General features: G+C 46.8%; 1 protein-coding gene and 1 long non-coding RNA gene across 5 annotated transcripts in view; one reads left to right on the top strand and one right to left on the bottom strand.

The window, feature by feature from the left end:
- The window catches only part of LOC126982076 (spondin-1-like), a 161,453-nt gene that overhangs the window by 125,508 nt on the left and 18,445 nt on the right, over positions 1-17,500 (top strand). Inside the window, exons 5-13 of one of the 2 annotated variants that reach the window (XM_050833809.1) lie at positions 1-78; positions 2,005-2,211; positions 3,563-3,686; positions 4,103-4,233; positions 8,346-8,514; positions 10,080-10,136; positions 12,241-12,440; positions 13,008-13,208; positions 13,655-13,850. The exon at positions 1-78 is cut by the window's left edge and continues 67 nt beyond it. In XM_050833809.1, the coding sequence (XP_050689766.1) occupies positions 1-78; positions 2,005-2,211; positions 3,563-3,686; positions 4,103-4,233; positions 8,346-8,514; positions 10,080-10,136; positions 12,241-12,440; positions 13,008-13,208; positions 13,655-13,850 (1,363 nt within the window). The remainder of the gene's footprint in view (positions 79-2,004; positions 2,212-3,562; positions 3,687-4,102; positions 4,234-8,345; positions 8,515-10,079; positions 10,137-12,240; positions 12,441-13,007; positions 13,209-13,654; positions 13,851-17,500) is intronic. The other variant, XM_050833816.1, reaches the window with a different exon arrangement.
- LOC126982089 (uncharacterized) overlaps positions 13,864-17,500 on the bottom strand; it is a 6,551-nt gene continuing 2,914 nt past the window's right edge. The window contains exons 1-3 of one of the 3 annotated variants that reach the window (XR_007734536.1): positions 17,270-17,500; positions 15,817-17,151; positions 13,864-15,675 (exon numbers count right to left, since the gene is read on the bottom strand). The exon at positions 17,270-17,500 is cut by the window's right edge and continues 2,914 nt beyond it. This is a non-coding gene — a long non-coding RNA (uncharacterized LOC126982089). Of the gene's footprint in view, positions 17,152-17,269 lie in introns of all 3 variants that reach the window. The other 2 variants (XR_007734540.1, XR_007734541.1) reach the window with 2 other exon arrangements.

The following is a 17,500-nucleotide window of genomic DNA, read 5'->3' as shown; positions in this document are numbered from 1 at the left end:
GAGGAGGTGCAGGAGAGCCCCGACGTGCAGCCCCCCATCGTATCCCAGTGCTGTGCATGCGACGAGGCGAAGTATGAGGTGAGGAAGGAAAGGCTCGCACTGCTACATGTCTTATTCGTATACATTATTTCGGCGCACAAACACACGCAGGGCTTTCGTAGGAGGGGTTGTGGGCATGTCCAGGGGTAGTTTTAAGAACCTAGCTGTAGTGGTGGTGGTGGTGGTGGTAGTAGTGGTGGTGGGGAAGGTGGTCGTGATGATGACGGTGGTGGTGGTGGTGATGGTGGTGATGGTGGTGGTGGTGGTGGTGGTGGTGGTGATGACGGTACCAGTGGTCGTGGTGGTGGTGGTGCTGGTGATGACGGTAGCAGTGGCCGTGGTGGTGGTGGTGCTGGTGATGACGGTGATGGTGGTGATTTGTTGGAGAGAGAGAGAGAGAGAGAGAGAGAGAGAGAGAGAGAGAGAGAGAGAGAGAGAGAGAGAGAGAGAGAGAGAGAGAGCGAGAGAGAGAGAGAGAGAGACGTTGCCTTCATTCTTTCCCCCGCACATTTGTCCTTTCAAATTGGGTCAGTCTCTCTCTCTCTCTCTCTCTCTGTGCCGGAGAAACATTTATTGGTCGAGAAACTGACGTGAAACGGGTGAGGGAGGAAGGGAGGGAGAGAGGACGGGATGATGGCCATGAAGGAGGGAGGAATGGAGGAATGGGAGGAACTCACGTTAGGGAGAGGGAGAGAGGGAGAGGGAGGAGAGAGAGGAAAGAGAAGAGAGGAGAGGAGAGAGAGAGAGAGAGAGAGAGAGAGAGAGAGAGAGAGAGAGAGAGAGAGAGAGAGAGAGAGAGAGAGAGAGAGAGAGAGAGAGAGAGAGAGAGAGAGAGAGAGAGAGAGAGAGAGAGAGAGAGAGAGAGAGAGAGAGAGAGAGAGAGAGAGAGAGAGACGGGGGGGATGGAGGAGGGGAGAGGGAGGACAAAAAGAGCAACAAGGGAAGGAATTTGGAGGGAAACTGTTTTGTTATTGTTGTGTTTCGTCAACGTCACGGTGGTGCTGCTGCCCACCACCACCACCAACAACAACAACAACAACAACAACAACAGCAAAAACAGAAACAACACGACCTGGGGAGGCGGTGGTCGAGTGGTCAGTGTGCGGGCGCGGTGAGGCCGTGGACTAGGTTCGAGTCCCACCGAAACGCTGATTTTTCAAACCATCGCCCAGTGGCGGAAGATTACATACATGTTGACCAGGTCTTCAAGCAACCCTAACTTCAGCGCGTTCGTTCAAGTGGAGCACCTGGGGCAGCATGGGCCAAGGAAAGATATAACGGCAGACACTATAAATAAAATTCGCCTGCGCCGCTAACGGAGTTGTCGCCATGAGACCCCTCAAGGCAGCCTACAAACGCTATAGGCCGCACATAAAAAAAAATGTTCCCCCCTGAACTTCTTTTTAAGGTGCTGCCTATAACATCGGTAGCCTGTCTTGAAGGGTCTCCTGGACGACCCCAGCCCGTTAGTGGTGCAGGCGATTTTTATTTATAGTGGCTGCCGTGATGTACCTATGACTTGTTTGGCCTTTGCTGCCCCCCCGGTGCTCCACTTGACCGAAGTCGCTGAAGTTAGAGTTGACTGAAGATATGGGCAGCATATGGGTCATCTTCCGCCACTCGGGGCAGCATGTGGGTCATCTTCCGCCACTCGGGGCAGCATGTGGGTCATCTTCCGCCACTTGGGGATGGTTGAAAATCGTCAGAGTCCTTTGGTGGGACTGGAACCTAAGTCCCTGGTCTCACCACGCCGCACGCTGACCACTCGGCCACCTCCTCCATTCTTCCTTCAATTACAGTGTTAAATTCCCTTAAATATTTCTGTCTACTTACACTCCCTTGAACAGCATTCCTTACCCTCTCTTCAACACACTTCACCCACCCGCCCTTCCATCTCCTCCTCTAAACAATTCTCCACCCTCCCTTCAACACACTTCACCTCCCCTTCCTTCTCCCTTCACCCAGGTCACCTTTGAGGGCTTGTGGTCCCGCCACACGCACCCCAAGGACTTCCCCAACAACGAGTGGCTGACGCACTTCTCGGATATCATCGGCGCCTCGCACTCCGCCGACTACATGGTCTGGGAGTACGGCAAGGAGGCCTCAGACGGGCTCAAGCAGGTGGCCGAGTGGGGCTCAACGCGCACCCTCGAGAGTGAGCTCAAGAGACAGGTAAGGGCAGGAGAAGGAGAGGGAGGAGGAGGATTAGGGGAAGGGGAGAAGGCTGACAGGCTGGAGAGATGAGGGAGAGAGGATGAGAGGAGGAGATACTGTAGAGATGAGAGAGAGAGAGAGAGAGAGATGAGTGAGAGATGCTGTACGGATGAGAAAGATGAGTGAGATATTGTAAAGATGAGGGAGAGACAGATGCGAGAGAAAGGGAGATGCTGTGTAGATGAAGGAGATAAAGCTGAGTGAGAGAGATAATGTGTTGATGAGAGAAAGAAAGGTGAGATCATGAGATGCTGTAGAGATGAGAGAAAATGGTTTTAGGGAGAGCCTGGAGAGATGAAGAGGCTGCAAACACCCACCTACTCTTGATATCTGCTTCAGGCATTAACGAGCTTTCAAACAACGACCTCCAAACCCTCTCCACCTCTTCTTAACCCTTCTAGAGCTTCCAACTACTCTAACGCTTTAACTACCCTATAAACGTCGACTTCTCAACCCTCCACAGCTTTCAATGTCTATAATCTAATCCACCATCTCATAACTCCTCAAACCTCGACTTCTTAACCCTCAGCACCTCTTCTTAACCCTTCTAGAGCTTCCAACGTTAATGCTCCAACCCTCTGTCTTTTAACTACCCTATAAACGTCAACTTCTCAACCCTCCACAACTTTCAATGTCTATAATCTAATCCACCACCTCATAACTCCTCAGACCTCGACTTCTTAACCCTCAGCACCTATTCTTAACCCTTCTAGAGCTTCCAACGTTAATGCTCCAACCCTCTGTCTTTTAACTACCCTATAAACGTCAATTTCTCAACCCTTCACAACTTTCAATGTCTATAATCTAATCCACCACCTCATAACTCCTCAGACCTCGACTTCGTAATCCTCAGCACCTACTCTTAACCCTTCTAGAGCATCCGAAGCAGATATTTCAACCCTCTACCTATTAACTTGCCCTCAAACATCAACTTTTCAACTCCACAGCTTCCAACGTCTATATCATTCAATCAATCACCTTTTTTTAACCTTTCAAAGATCGATTTATCAACCCTTCACAGCTTTCAGTCTATATTTCAAACTTTCACCGCCTCATAACAACCTCTCAAATATCGACTTCCCAACCCCTCCACCTCCAACCCACCACCTCTCAACCCTTCAAATCTCGCCTTCCTAACCATCAACATCTCTTTTCAACCCTTCTACAGCTGCCAACGTGTACCCTCTACGCCACTACCTATTTCAACCCTACAAACATTAACTTTTCAACCCTCCAGAGAACCCACTGTCCATGCTTTAATCTGTTACCTCGCCTTCCTAACCCTCCCCACCTCTTCTTAACCCCCCAGAGTGACCACATCCGCACCATCATCAAGGCTCGCGGTCTGTGGCACCCCAACGTCAACGGCAAGACCTTCGCCGTGTTCCGCGTCGACAACCGCCACCACCTCATGTCCCTCGTGTCCATGCTGGGTGAGTGGGTGCTGGGGAAGAGGAGGAGGAGGAGGAGGAGGTGGGGGAGGAGGAGAAAGGGAAGGTGAGGAAAGGGTAGGTAGAGGTAAAGTAGGGAACATGCTATAACAGCGCATGATGGGAGATGAATTATGAACAGTAAAGAAGGAGAGAAATGAGATGAAAGAGAAGGAGCTGAGAGAGAAAAGAAAGAGGAAAGGGGAGGAAAAAAATGAAAGAGAAGAAAGGGAGAAGAGAAGGAGAAGGAAGAAATAAGAAGAGTGAGTAAAGAGAACGAGAGAGGTAGAAGCCGAGTAATGAGAGAGACATGGGTGGTGGGATGAGTTTAATGACGAGACTACAATAGAACACTAAGCCACAATATATAACAACACCCTCCATCCCTTCCATCATCTCCACCTTCCCTCTACACACAGGACCCACGCCGGACTGGATCGTGGGGGTGTCGGCGCTGGAGCTGTGCCTCGCCAACTGTTCCTGGGTGCCGCACAAGACGCTCAACCTCTACCCCTACGACGCCGGCACGGACTCCGGCGTCACGTATGAGGTGAGCCAACGCTTAGTTGTGTGTGTGTGTGTGTGTGTGTGTGTGTGTGTGTGTGTGTGTGTGTGTGACTTGATCTGTGTCCCTCATCCCTCTACGCTCTTTAATCTTGTGTGTGTGTGTGTGTGTGTGTGTGTGTGTGTGTGTGTGTGTGTGTGTTAATGAGTATGTGTTCAAATTTCAATAACATGAACGAAAAAAATATACTCTCTCTCTCTGTGTGTGTGTGTGTGTGTGTGCTCTCATTTTTCCTCCCGATGTCAGCAGTCAGGGAATATTGTGTGTGTGTGTGTTCCTGTCACGGGGTCAATTGAGAGAGAGAGAGAGAGAGAGAGAGAGAGAGAGAGAGAGAGAGAGAGAGAGAGAGAGAGAGAGAGAGAGAGAATGTGAATGCAATACAGGACCCTCCCAAAAAAAGAATGAAATATGAGTTGACTGATCTACACACACACACACACACACACACACATACACACACACATATGGTCGTGCGATACAATACTTCCTCCCACCTCTCTCTCTCTCTATCTCTCTCTCGCTCTCTCTCTCTCTCTTCCTTACTCCTTTTCCTCCCTCATTATCTAGTTCTCTCTCTCTTCCTTACTTCAAACCCCTTCTCCTCCTCCTCCTCTTCCTCCTCCTCCTCCTCCACCTCTCTTCTTTGTTTGCGTTTCACTCTCTTTCCCTCCCTTTCTTATCTTTTCTTACTTGCTCTCCTCTTCCCTTCCTCCTCCTCCCCCTCCTCCTCTCCACTTCTTCATAAGCCACGTCACCTCCCTGCCCTGCGATATTCTACACCTGGTCCTTTGTTTATACGAGTCCACGGATGGCTTGCAGGGGCTGGCCAAGACAAGGCGACATTGCTTTTCTTGGTGACATGAAGGGATACACAAACACACGGCAGCACGGACGAAGAGGTACAGGTCCATATTCTTAAACGTATCGGGCACCCTTTATGATTACTCGTATTTCCAAAGGCCACAGAGAGAGAAGATTAACCGGATTTTGAAGGGATTTTTTTTCCCCGTTCGTGGCGCAGAAGCCGTGTAAAACTATATCACCAGGATCACAAAACACTCCATGAAAATCCCACACAAACTTCTATGGTACTACGAGAGGCTTTTCAAACAGGCGAACTGAAGTGCTGATACGTTTAAAAATACCGGCCTCTTGCAGACTCCTTACGTTCTTATGTTCTTATGGGATGTAGGAGACGAGGTGACAGTCTTTCCTTGGTGACTTAGAGATACACGAATACACGGTGGCACAGGTAAAGAGGTATAGAGGGAACACAGGTAAAAATAACACTCACCAAGCCCAGGTATTGTCAGTGGCGGTCCTCCAGGTGTGAAGTTACGTACCTGTGAAAAGAAGGAAAGCGAAAGTTGTTATTGGTAGTAGTAGTAGTAGTAGTAGTATGTTAAATTTGGCCTGTGTGTGTGTGTGTGTGTGTGTGTGTGAGAGAGAGAGAGAGAGAGAGAGAGAGACGGGGGATTATCTGAACAAATCGTGACAAATTATTAATCAGAAGAGGAAATGCGGAAGATAATCCTTTCTCTCTCTCTCTCTCTCTCTCTCTCTCTCTCTCTCTCTCTATCTATCTATCTATCTATCTATCTATCTATCTATAACACCTGCTAATCTCGCGCCACACACACCTGTTAATCGCTCCCGCAAAGGTGAGATTTATACCTGTGAGCCGAGCATTGCCACCTCGCACACCTGACCTTCACACCTGACGCTCCACTCCTCATTAGGCGAGAGGACAAACCTGACTCTATAGCCACCAAATTAAATAAACAATGATTGGGCTAAGGTAACCGAGTGGCTGCCTTCATAAAACTAATGATATATACAAGCCAGCGATAAGATAGATAAATTGATAGGCAGCTAGATAGATAGATAGATAGATAAATAGATAGATAGATAGACAGATTGAGTGGTTGATCGATTGATGAAAAGAGCTAGAGAGACAGCTAGAAGAGAAGAATTAGAGAAAAGAGAAGATTAAAGAAGAAAGGAAGGAAGATTCGGTGGAAAGGGATAAAAAGAGTTGGAAGATAAGAATGATAGGGAGGAGGAGGTGAAATACGTTTTGTTAACATGTCAGTCTTTGCTACTGTGCTCGACTCCCTACCAACGCTATAGGCTGTCGATAACCCGTGGTATTAACAGCAACATTAGACACGGCAGCATTGACTTAACCACCGACCCAGTTTGACACACGATATACTTACTGCCAACACCTCAGTCATCAGGTATTAAAAGCAAGGTTGGAAGGACTGAACCAGCAAAACCGACCTTGTTTAATACACTCTTCTCTGGCTGGCCGAGGGTGATAAATAGATAGAAATAGATACAGATAGACAGACAGACAGACGGACATAGAAGCACGACAGACCCAGACAGACAAGCAGAGAGAGAGAGAGAGAGAGAGAGAGAGAGAGAGAGAGAGAGAGAGAGAGAGAGAGAGAGAGAGAGAGAGAGAAGATAAAAAAAACAAATGGGATAAAAACACATACACAAGTAAAAAAGTAAAAAATAAATAAAAATAAGAGAAAATGTAGGTAGGTAGATAAAGAGTTTGATGAGTAAGTGAGTTCGTTCATCAGTTTGTCAGGCCGTGAATAGAAGAGGAAGGCAAGCCAGGCAGGAAAGGAGTAACAGCTAGAGGAATTAATGGCTTATCCCTGACAGCCTCCTCCTCCTCCTCCTCCTCCTCCTCCTCCTCCTCCTCTTCTTCATCTTCATCACCCCTTTCCCTCCTCCTGCATCTTTCGTAAATCCCTCCTCCTACTCCTCCTCCTCCTCTTCTCTTTCTTCTTCTTCTTCTTCCTTATCTCCTCCTCCTCCTCCTCCTCCTCCCTTTCATCCTTCCCTTCCTACTCTTTCTCTTCCTTTCTACCGACTTCCTTTCTACCTTCCTCCCTTCCTCTCTTCCTTTAATCTTCTCTTTTCTCTAATTATTCTCTTCTGTCTTTCCATCTCTCTTTCCATCAATCTATCTATCTATCTATCTATCTATCTATCTATCTATCTATCTATATTTATCTATCTATATTTAAGCTCTTTCTTTTCTATTTTTTGTCTCTTCCTATCTCTCCTTCCCTCCAATTCTCCCTCCTCCTCCTCTCCCTTCCCTCCAATTCTTCCTCCTTTCCTCCTTTTTCCTTTCTTCCCTTCCCCTCCCCTCCTGCTCCTCCTCCTCCATCCTTCCTGCCCTTCATCTCTCACTTTTCTCTTCTCCATTCTCTCCCTTGCATTTGTCCTTCCTCCTCCTCCTCCTCCTCCCTCCCTCCTCCTCCCTTTCCCTCCCCAAGACGTCTTTCATTCTTCCTCTGGACAGGAAAAAAGAGAAAAGAAAATAGTGAAGATATATTTTTTCCTTCATGTTTTCTTTTCTTCTTTTTTTCTTCTTTTTTTTTCATTTGAGGCACGAACCAAAAATCCTCAGGTAACCGTGCTGTCACCTCTCTCTCTCTCTCTCTCTCCCCACACACACACACACACACACACATGCACAGAGAGAGAGAGAGATAGAGAGAGAGAGAGGTGAAAATAATTTTCCAACAGTGTTTTGCATCAGTCTCTCTCTCTCTCTCTCTCTCTCTCTCTAACCAACTATACCTTACCATACCTAACAAAAACCAACCTAACCCAACCTAACCATACCTAACAAAACAAAACCTAACCTAACTTAACCTCACTCACCTTCCCTCCTTTTCCCCGTTAAAACTGACACCATTTAAAAGCCAATCTAGTCATGACTCAATTCACCTCCTTCCCCTTCCCCTTCCTTCCCAACAGTCTGCCAACCTCCACCCCTACACCCAGTTAAGTCACCTCCTTCCCCTTCCACTTCCTTTCCCAACAGTCCTCCACCTCCTCCCTCTCGTTAACAGTTACCCCAGTCCTCTCTTTCTTCCTCCCCACAGTCTGCCAACTCCCCTACCTTCCCCATTTACCCTTATCCCATTTTTTTATCTCCCCCATAGTCTCCCAACTCCCCAACGTTACCTAATTTTACTCTCCCCCGTTGGCTTCCTACCCCACAGCACCCCAAACTCTATGACGTACCAAGTTTACTCCTTTCCCTCCTCTTCTTCCTTCCCCAGTCCGCCAACTCCCCGACCTACCCAAAAGGCAAGATCCGTCGCATCACCAGCAGCTACCCCAACGACCCCGCCTCCCCCTTTTACGACCCCACCGGCAAGCCAATGAAGCCCCTGGCACGACTCACCATCACGAGGCAGCGCGTGTATGAGAAGTCGTGCTCGGACACAGGTAAGGAACGACCACCACCACCATCACCATTATTAGTAATAGGCAAATGGTCGTAGATTGTGTGTTTTTTAATGTTATTGAAGTTTTTTAGCTTTTTTATCAGTAGTAGTAGTAGTAGTAGGAGGAGGAGGAGGAGTAGCAGGAGTAGTAGTAGTAGTAGTAGTAGTAGTAGTAGTAGTAGTAGTAGTAATGGTGGTGGTAAGAGCAGTAGTAGTAGTAGTAGTAGTAGTAGTAGTAGTAGTAGTAGTAGTAGTAGTAGTAGTAGTAGTAGCAGTGGTAGTAGTAGTAGTGGTAGTTGTTGCAGAAGTAGCAGGAATATTGTCACACATTCTGCTCATCCAATTGCAATGTTTTTCCCATTACTGCAAGTCAAGTCTTATCTCTGTTTCTGTATACTGGCCATCATTTTTTTTTTTTCAATCATTCCAGGCAATTAACCCTTTCTTCTATCTGTACCCGGCAATTGGCGCAGTTTAGAAAATGTACACTTTAATTTACCATGCCAGGCAATCCAATCTATTTACCTTATTTTTGTCGAGAAATATGAGCCAGGAAGATGTTTTTTCTTTCTTGATATTACAAAATTTTTATATATCTTTTCACCGCTTGGCTCAGTAGTTCAGAAAAGGTCTTTACAGGTAGTAGTCGTAGTAGTAGTAGTGGTAGTAGTAGTGGTAGTAGTAGTAGTAGTAGTAGTAGTGGTAGTAGTAATAGTAGTAATAGTAGAAGTAAAATAGTGTTATCACATAGTCTGCTTTTTTTAAACATTCAAGGCAATCCAATCTATGCAGCTTATTTTTGGCAGAGAATTGGAGCCAGTTATTTTTTCTCTCGTGCAATTACTAGTGTTTATATATTTTTCCACCCTCTGGCTCAGTAGGTCAGCGGAAGTCATTACTAGTTTATTCCCCTCCTCTGAACACTCTCCCCCGATAGCGCCCACCATGTTTCTGTGTTTTTCCTGTCTCTCTTAATGGAGTAATGTTGTTTTTAAGGAGCGGACCAAGTTTTTGCCAACCCTCTATAATGAAAGCTTTCGGGAGAGAGAGGCAACACACACACACACACACACACACACACACACACACACACACACACACACACACACACACACACACACACACACATACATATATCTGAGCTATACACGTAGATACGCACGCACGCACTCACGCACGCACGCTGGCTCGCCTGCACGCACTCAAACATATTTACATAGCTTTTTTTGCCCCCCTAAAATTCCCTTATTAAAATCCCCATCTTTTTAAAGCCCCCCAAAGCGACCTGACTCTTTAAAGGTCCCAAATATAAGTCCAAAATAATAAAGAAAAAATAAATAAAACTTAGAAAAAAAAGAAAGAAAACTTGAAACACTTGTTTTTTCGTGTTTGTAATAATAGTTTTTTTTTAGTAGTTTGTCTGTTATATGAGCAATATTTTTTTTCCTTGTTGTCTGTCTCATGTTCACTTATGTTTTAATTCGTTTCTCTTATTTTCTCTCTTTTTTTCTCTGTCTGTCGGCCTGTCTGTTTGATACTCTCTCTCTCTCTCTCTCTCTCTCTCAGATATCCTCGCCATCGACGAACCGGAGTACGAGGAGTCGGACGAGGACGCAGCAAGACGTAATGTTGTTTCCTCTTCTTCTCTCATTAGAAAGTGGAACGAAAAAAAATAATAAACTTGAATCCCTGAGGCGTCCGGAGGAGAAGGTTGGACCGTAACAGACAAATTTGGGCCATATTTTTACACAATATACAAACCAGAAAAAAATGCCTTCGGTCAGTATTCTCAGATCCTTCCGCTCTCTTACATTAACTATTTCCAACGGTTAAAAATGAGATCAATTGGGTTCTAATGAGTGTTGTTTTAGATTCGTGGTACAGAGGAAGGGTCAAACTACCACCAGGGTCATAAAACTACCCAAGGAAATTACCCAAACTCTTATGAAAGCCTTGTTTAACCCGGTAACAGCGACGGGCCAAATTTGTGCCCCCAAAAAACGGATGATCCACAAACTGATCGCTTTGATATATATTATGAAATGGTTTACGTGAGTGATGATTTTTTCTCATTTTTTTCGCTTCGAGGGACCTTTAAGAAACATGATCCCCGCAGCTACCGGGTTAAATGTGTTAGATATGTCAGTCGGGTTCTAATGAGTGTTCTTTTAGGATCACGATGCAGAAGGGTCAAACTACCACCAGGGTCATAAAACTACCCCAGGAAAAGACCCAAACTCTTATAAAAGCAAAATGAAGAACAGACAGAAAGAAATGGCTACCCTTACGCCCCTTCTCCAGCGGACGCCTCGCATATGACTAGTGTGATATATGCAATGATTATCTCTTCATGTGCATATATGTTTAGCATGCAACAAGTAGCTTTTACTGTATCAGCATTGCCCTATTTATTATGTATGAGTTTTCTGTATTTAGTTTTTACATGTGACGGAGTTGACATTAGAGTATCCATATGTATTGCTATTATTATTATTATTATTATTATTATTATTATTATTATTATTATTATTATTAGGAGGAGGAGGAGGAGTAATAGGAGGAGGAGGAGAAGGAGGAGCGTATGTACATCATATTATTTTATTTGTTATTTTATTTTTTCTTCTTTACACTTTAATTGATGCTTCCAGTTAACGTTATCATTATTATTACTATTATTATTATTATTATTATTATTATTATTATTATTATTATTATTATTATTATTAGTGTGTGTTCATCAAGCTGTTTTTCCTTTCCCTTTCTTTCATTAATTCACGTCCTCGCCGCCTTGATTTAAAACTCATCGGCGTTCTGACGTGAGAGAGAAGCTGACGAACCTATTTTTCTCCTTCTCCTCTCTCTATCTCTATCTCTCTCTCTCTCTCTCTCTCTCTCTCTCTCTCTCTCTCTCTCTCTCTCTCTCTCTCTCCATTCCCTTCCCTTGCTATTCCATTCCACCCCTTTCCTTTCCATTCCCTTTCCTTCCCTTCCATTCCCTTCTCTTGTTTTCCTTCCCTCTTCTTCCCTTCCCGTTCCATCCCAACCCTTTTCTACTCTCCCATTCCCATTCCATCCCATCCCCATCTTTACCCTATTATCCCATTCCCTTCCCATTCCATCCCATCCCATCCATTCCCTTTTCTATCCCCTCATTCTCATCCCATCCCTTCCCTACCCTTTCCATTCCATCCCATCTCTTTCCCTCCCATCCCAATGACATACCAATCCACTCCTTTCCATCCATTCCTTTCCCTACCATTCCTATTCTTTCCCATCCCATCCCATCCCAACCCATCCCAACCCTTTTCTATCCACCCATGCCCATCCCATCCTACCCCATTCCATCCCAACCCTTTCCATTCCATCCCTCTTCTTCTCATCCCTTCTCTACCTTCCCCTCCCCATACCTTCCCCTTCTCGTCCCTTCCCTTCCATTCCATTCCATTCCCACTCCTTCCTTCCTCTCTCTTCCTCCCTCTTCCCCTCTCATCACATCCCTTCCCTACCACTCTCTACCCTCCAATTCCCAACCCCTTCCCATCTCTTCCGCGCCCTATTCCATCCCATCACATCCCTTCCCTTACCAATCCACTTCCTCCCATCCATTCCTTTCCCTACCATTTCCATTCTTTCCCATCGCATTCTGTCTCTTCCCTTCCGTACCATTCTCTACCCTCCTATTCCCAACCCCTTCCCACCCCCCGCGCCCTTCCCTTCCCTCAAGCAGCCGAGTGTGCCGTCAGCGAGTGGTCTCAGTTCTCGGCCTGCTCAGCCACTTGCGGGAAGGGCCTGCGCTCCCGAACCCGTGCCTATCTCATGCCGCAGAAGGCCCAGATGATGATGTGCAAGAGGCAGCTGGACGAGAGGGAAATGTGCGCGGCTGACCTCATGTTCTGCGACGGCTCTGAGACGGGAGCTTTCACGCGGGTGAGTGAAGGAAGGAAGGAAGGAAGGAAGGATAGGAGACGAGAGGGGGAGAAAAAAAAAGACAGGTGTGTGGATGGGTAAGGAAAAGGAGAGGGTAGAAAAGGTGAATGGGAGATCTACCTATCTGTCTATCTATCAGTCTATACACCTATCTATTTATCTATGTCAAAATTATCCCATTCTCCCCTTTCCCTCCTTTCTTCAAGTTGTCTTCGACCACCGCAATATACCTATCTATCTTTTTTTTTTTTTTTACAACAAAGGAGACAACTCAAGGGCACAAAAAAAGAAAACAACAATAAAAAAAAGCCCGCTACTCGCTGCTCCTAAAAAAAAATCAAAAGAGGTGGCCGAAAGAGAGGTCAATTTCGGGATCCATCCACACTTCAACCACCAATCCATCTACCTGTCAATCTATCCACCTATCTACTTTTTTTTTTTTTTTTTTTTTTTTTACAACAAAGGAGGCAGCTCAAGGGCACACAAAAAAGAAAACAATAATAAAAAAAAAGCCCGCTACTCGCTGCTCCTAAAGTCATCCCATTCTCCTTTCCCCCCCTCCCTCAGGATAGCTTCGACCCTCGCGTCTGCTTGGTGTCGGAGTGGTCGCCGTGGACGCCCTGCTCGGCCACCTGCGGCAGTGGGATACGCATGCGCAACCGCCGCTACCTGGACCGCATGGGGCGTAAGAAATGCGACGAGGAGCTGGTGGAGAAGGAGATGTGCGTGGCAGACGTCCCCTCGTGCAACAACCATGAGACTGAGATTGTGAGTGTGTGGGGGGGATGTGCGGGGGATAGGGGGGAGGGGAGGAGGGGAGACTGTGTGGGGGGGGATGTGCGGGGGATAAGGGGGAAGGGGAGGAGGGGAGACTGTGTGTGGGGGGGATGTGCGGGGGATAAGGGGGAAGGGGAGACTGTGGGGGGGGGGGGGGATAAGGATGTGTGTGGGTGAGGGGGAATGTGTGTGTGGGTGTGTGTGTGTGTGTGTGTGTGTGTGTGTGTGTGTGTGTGTGTGTGTGTGTGTGTGTGTGTGTGTGTGTGTAACCACTGATTCTTGGGAACTAGGAGACAAACTGTAACAAAATTTCCCTTTCTCTCTATAATTCTCCCTTTCCTTCCCTCCCTCCATTTCCTTCATAACCTTTCTTCTCACCCTTGACTCTGAGATACAACCCCTAACATCTATCCTTTCTCTCTCCTTCCCCTCCTCAGATCAGCGACGACTGCGCGGTCACCCAGTGGTCAGACTTTTCACCGTGCTCCAGGACTTGCGGGCAGGGCGTCACGATGCGAACTCGCTCCTACCTGGTCCCCACCGCCAACCACTACCACTGCACCGTACGGCTGAGGGACGAGCGCCAGTGTACGGGCAGCAGGAACGTGTGCTTTGACCCCGCCGAGGCTGAGGGTGAGTGCGAGGAAGGGATGGAAGGAAGGAAGGAAGGTAGGTAAGATGGGGGGGGTTGGCGGGGTCAGGGAAGAAAGGTAAGGTTGGATAGTTGAAGGTAGGAAAGGAATAGGAAGAAGGGGATGATGGAAATGTAGGAAGGAAAGATGGAGGAGTTGACGGGGCTAGAAGAAGGAAGGAAAGAGAAGGTAGGAATGGTGGGTAGGAAATAGAAGGTGGAGGATAGGTAAGGAGGCGAAGGGAAGAGATGGGGAGAGGGAAGGAAGGAAGGAAGGAAAGTAAGATGGGAGAGTTGACGGGGTTTGGGGAGAGGGATAGGGAGGTGAGAGGAAGGGATGGAGGAAGGAAGGAAGGAAGGTAAGATGATGGAGTTGGCGGGGTTAGAGGAAGGTAAGAGAAGGGATGAGAGATGAATGGGAGATAAAAAGATGGAAGAAAGATTAGGAAGAGAAGGTAGAAGAGGTAAAGAGAGAAGGAGGAGAAGGAGGAGGAGGAGGAAGAGGAGAAAGTGAGGAAAGGGAATGGAATGGTCTGTAAGAGGTGGGGGGGGAGGGAAAGAAGAAAGGAGAGGAAGAGGAAAAAAGCGAATATAGTAGTAGTTGTAGCAGCAGTAATAGCAGTAGCAGCAGTAGTAGTAGTAGTAGTAGTAGTAGTAGTAGTAGTAGTAATCTCTCCTAGTACACTAATCCCCTGACTAACCAGCCAAACAGACAGCCAGCCAGCAAGCCCTCCCAAGCCAGTATAGCGTAAGGGGGAGGTAAGTCCTTTTGAATGAACCCAATGTCTTTGTTCCCAGTTGCCCTGCGCTCCCGAGACGTCAGGTCAACCCGCTAACCCAAGAGCCACCCTTCCTGACACTCCTCACACCCTCTGGAACCTTAAGAGTCCACCGCAGACACTTCTCTCTCTATTGCCCTGACTATCCCTAGGCAAGACTACATTCCGTGCTGCTACACTGAAACAATCTGACTGACCAACTTCCTACACTGACACATACGTTTTTTCTTCCTCCTTCCTTCCCTCCGTCCTTCCTCACACCCTCTGCAACCTGAAAGTCCACCACAGACCTCCCTCTCTCTTTTGCCCTTACGATCCCTTAGCAAGACGAACCTTATATGCTTCCTACACTGACACAAACGTTTCTTCATTGACACAAACGTTTCTTCACTGACACAAACGTTTCTTCTTTCTCTCCCTTTCTTTCCGTTCCTCCTCACACCCTCCGCAGCCTGTATAGTCCACTGCAGACCTCCCTCTTTCCTGCCCTAACGATCCCTTAGCAAAAAGTACCTTATATTCTGAGCCCAGACTTCCCACACTGAGACAAACGTTTCTTCTTTCTTCTCCCTTCTGTCCGTCACTCCTTCCTTGCCTCTTCCCACGACGAGCCCTATTAAGAGAGCCCTGCCTTTCCGCACACACTCGACACAACTTGCATCTTTCACCAGCGAGTATCAGTATTAAGTTGCCTTTCTCTTTCCCCGACGAGCTATATTGATTAAGACATTGGTTGCATTCCGAGCCTTTTCTTCCTTCCCAAATTTGATACGACTTACATCCTTGACAAGGGAGTATCGATATTAATCTATACATTTCTTCTTTATTTTCCCTTATTTCCTTTCTTCTTTCCTCCTTCCTCCATTCCCTTGCTTGCTTCTTCCCACAACCTAAACCTTCTACTTTTCTAATCCCTTTCCTCCTCTCTTCCTCTTCTCTTCCTCCTCTTCCCTGGCAACCCTTATCAATGCAAACCTTTCCTCTTTCCCTTCCTTCTTCTTTCCTTCCTTCTTCTTTACTCCTTCCCACGGCAACCTAAACCTTCAACCTCTCGACTCCTTTCCCCTCTTCTTCTTCTCTTCCTCCTCTTCCCTGCCAACCCTTATCAATGCAAACCTTTCCTCTTTCCCTTCCTTCTTCTTTCCTTCCTTCTTCTTTACTCCTTCCCACGGCAACCTAAACCTTCAACCTCTCGACTCCTTTTCCCTCTTCTTCCTCTCCCTTCTTCTTCTTCCCTGGCAACCCTTATCAATTCAAACCTTTCCTCTTTTCCTTCCTTCTTCTTCCTTTCCTCTTCCTTCTTCTTTACTTCTTTTCACTACAACTTAACCTTCTACACCTTTCCACTCCCCTTCCCTTTCTTCCTCTCTCTTCTTCTTCTTCCCTGGCTATCACTTTCAACGTTTCCCCTTTCTCTTCTTCTTTTTTTCCTTTGCGTCCTCCTTACCTAAACCTTAAACCTTTCTACTCCCTTTCCTCCTCTCTCCCTCTCTTCCTCTCCCCTGACAACCCTTATTAAGACATTAGCTAAGCCCTTCCCCTTCCCTCCCACGCATACACAACGACACACAGCCTTTACGAGCCAATACCGAGACGAACACAAGAGTCCCTTAATTTAAAGTGCCCCTCCTCCTCCTCCTCCTCCTCCTCCTCCTCCTCCTCCTCCTCCTTTACAATCGTTATTAAAGACGCAGCCTCCTGACCCTTCATTCCCCCACACTGACACACCAGCAGCGGCCCCAACGAGCTCATCCGCTGTCTTGATTAGGAGTTTTATGCGAAGGCCGCATTTTCAAACATTTCGGGGGGCGCGCACACACACACACACACACACACACACACACACACACACACACACACACACACACACACACTCACACACGCCATTCTTCCATCCACCAGTCCCCCTTCCATAGCTACCATATTCCCCCCCCCCCATATCTACCATTCTGTGTCTGATAAAGGTTCATATTCTCAAACATTTCGAAGCTTACACACCCAAACTTGATAAGGCTCGGGTAGATAGTGTTGTGGGGGGTATTTCCATGGTGGGTAGTTTTGTGACCCTAGTGATAGTTTGACAAGGCTTCTGCTACACCGTGATTGCGAAAAACACTCATGAGAAGCCGAGTCTTCCTTGTGGGCTTTGGATATATTGCTTGCGAGAGCTTACACACCAACATTCGATAAGGCTTTGGTAGAGGCTGTGTTAGTATGTCCGAGGATAATCTATTCCATCTCTCCTAACCTAACCTAACCTAACATAACATAACATTACCACCTCCATTCCTCTACCCTTTCCCATTCCTTCCTATCCCTTCCATAGACCCAACATCCCTTTCCCGTTCCATAACACATACTTCCATCTCTCCTAACCTAACATAACATAACCTAACATAACCACCTCCATTTCTCGACCCTTTCCCATTCCTTCCTATCCCTTCCATAGACCCAACATCCCTTTCCCGTACCATGAAACATACTTCCATCTCTCCTAACCTAACATAACATAACATAACATTACCTACTCCATTCCTCTACTCTTTCCCATTCCTTCCTATCCCTTCCATAGACCCAACATCCCTTTCCCGTACCATGAAACATACTTCCATCTCTCCTAACCTAACCTAACCTAACATAACATTACCACCTCCATTCCTCGACCCTTTCCCATTCCTTCCTATCCCTTCCATAGACCCAACATCCCTTTCCCGTACCATGAAACATACTTCCATCTCTCCTAACCTAACCTAACCTAATATATTATAACATAACCACCTCCATTCCTCTACTCTTTCCCATTCCTTCCTATCCCTTCCATAGACCCAACATCCCTTTCCCGTTCCATAACACATACTTCCATCTCTCCTAAC

Source organism: Eriocheir sinensis, chromosome 4, assembly GCF_024679095.1.
Source record: "Eriocheir sinensis breed Jianghai 21 chromosome 4, ASM2467909v1, whole genome shotgun sequence".
NCBI classification, from domain to species: Eukaryota; Metazoa; Arthropoda; class Malacostraca; order Decapoda; family Varunidae; genus Eriocheir; species Eriocheir sinensis.
Note: the sequence above shows the minus strand (reverse complement) of the source record. Positions and strands in the feature narration are given on the sequence as shown.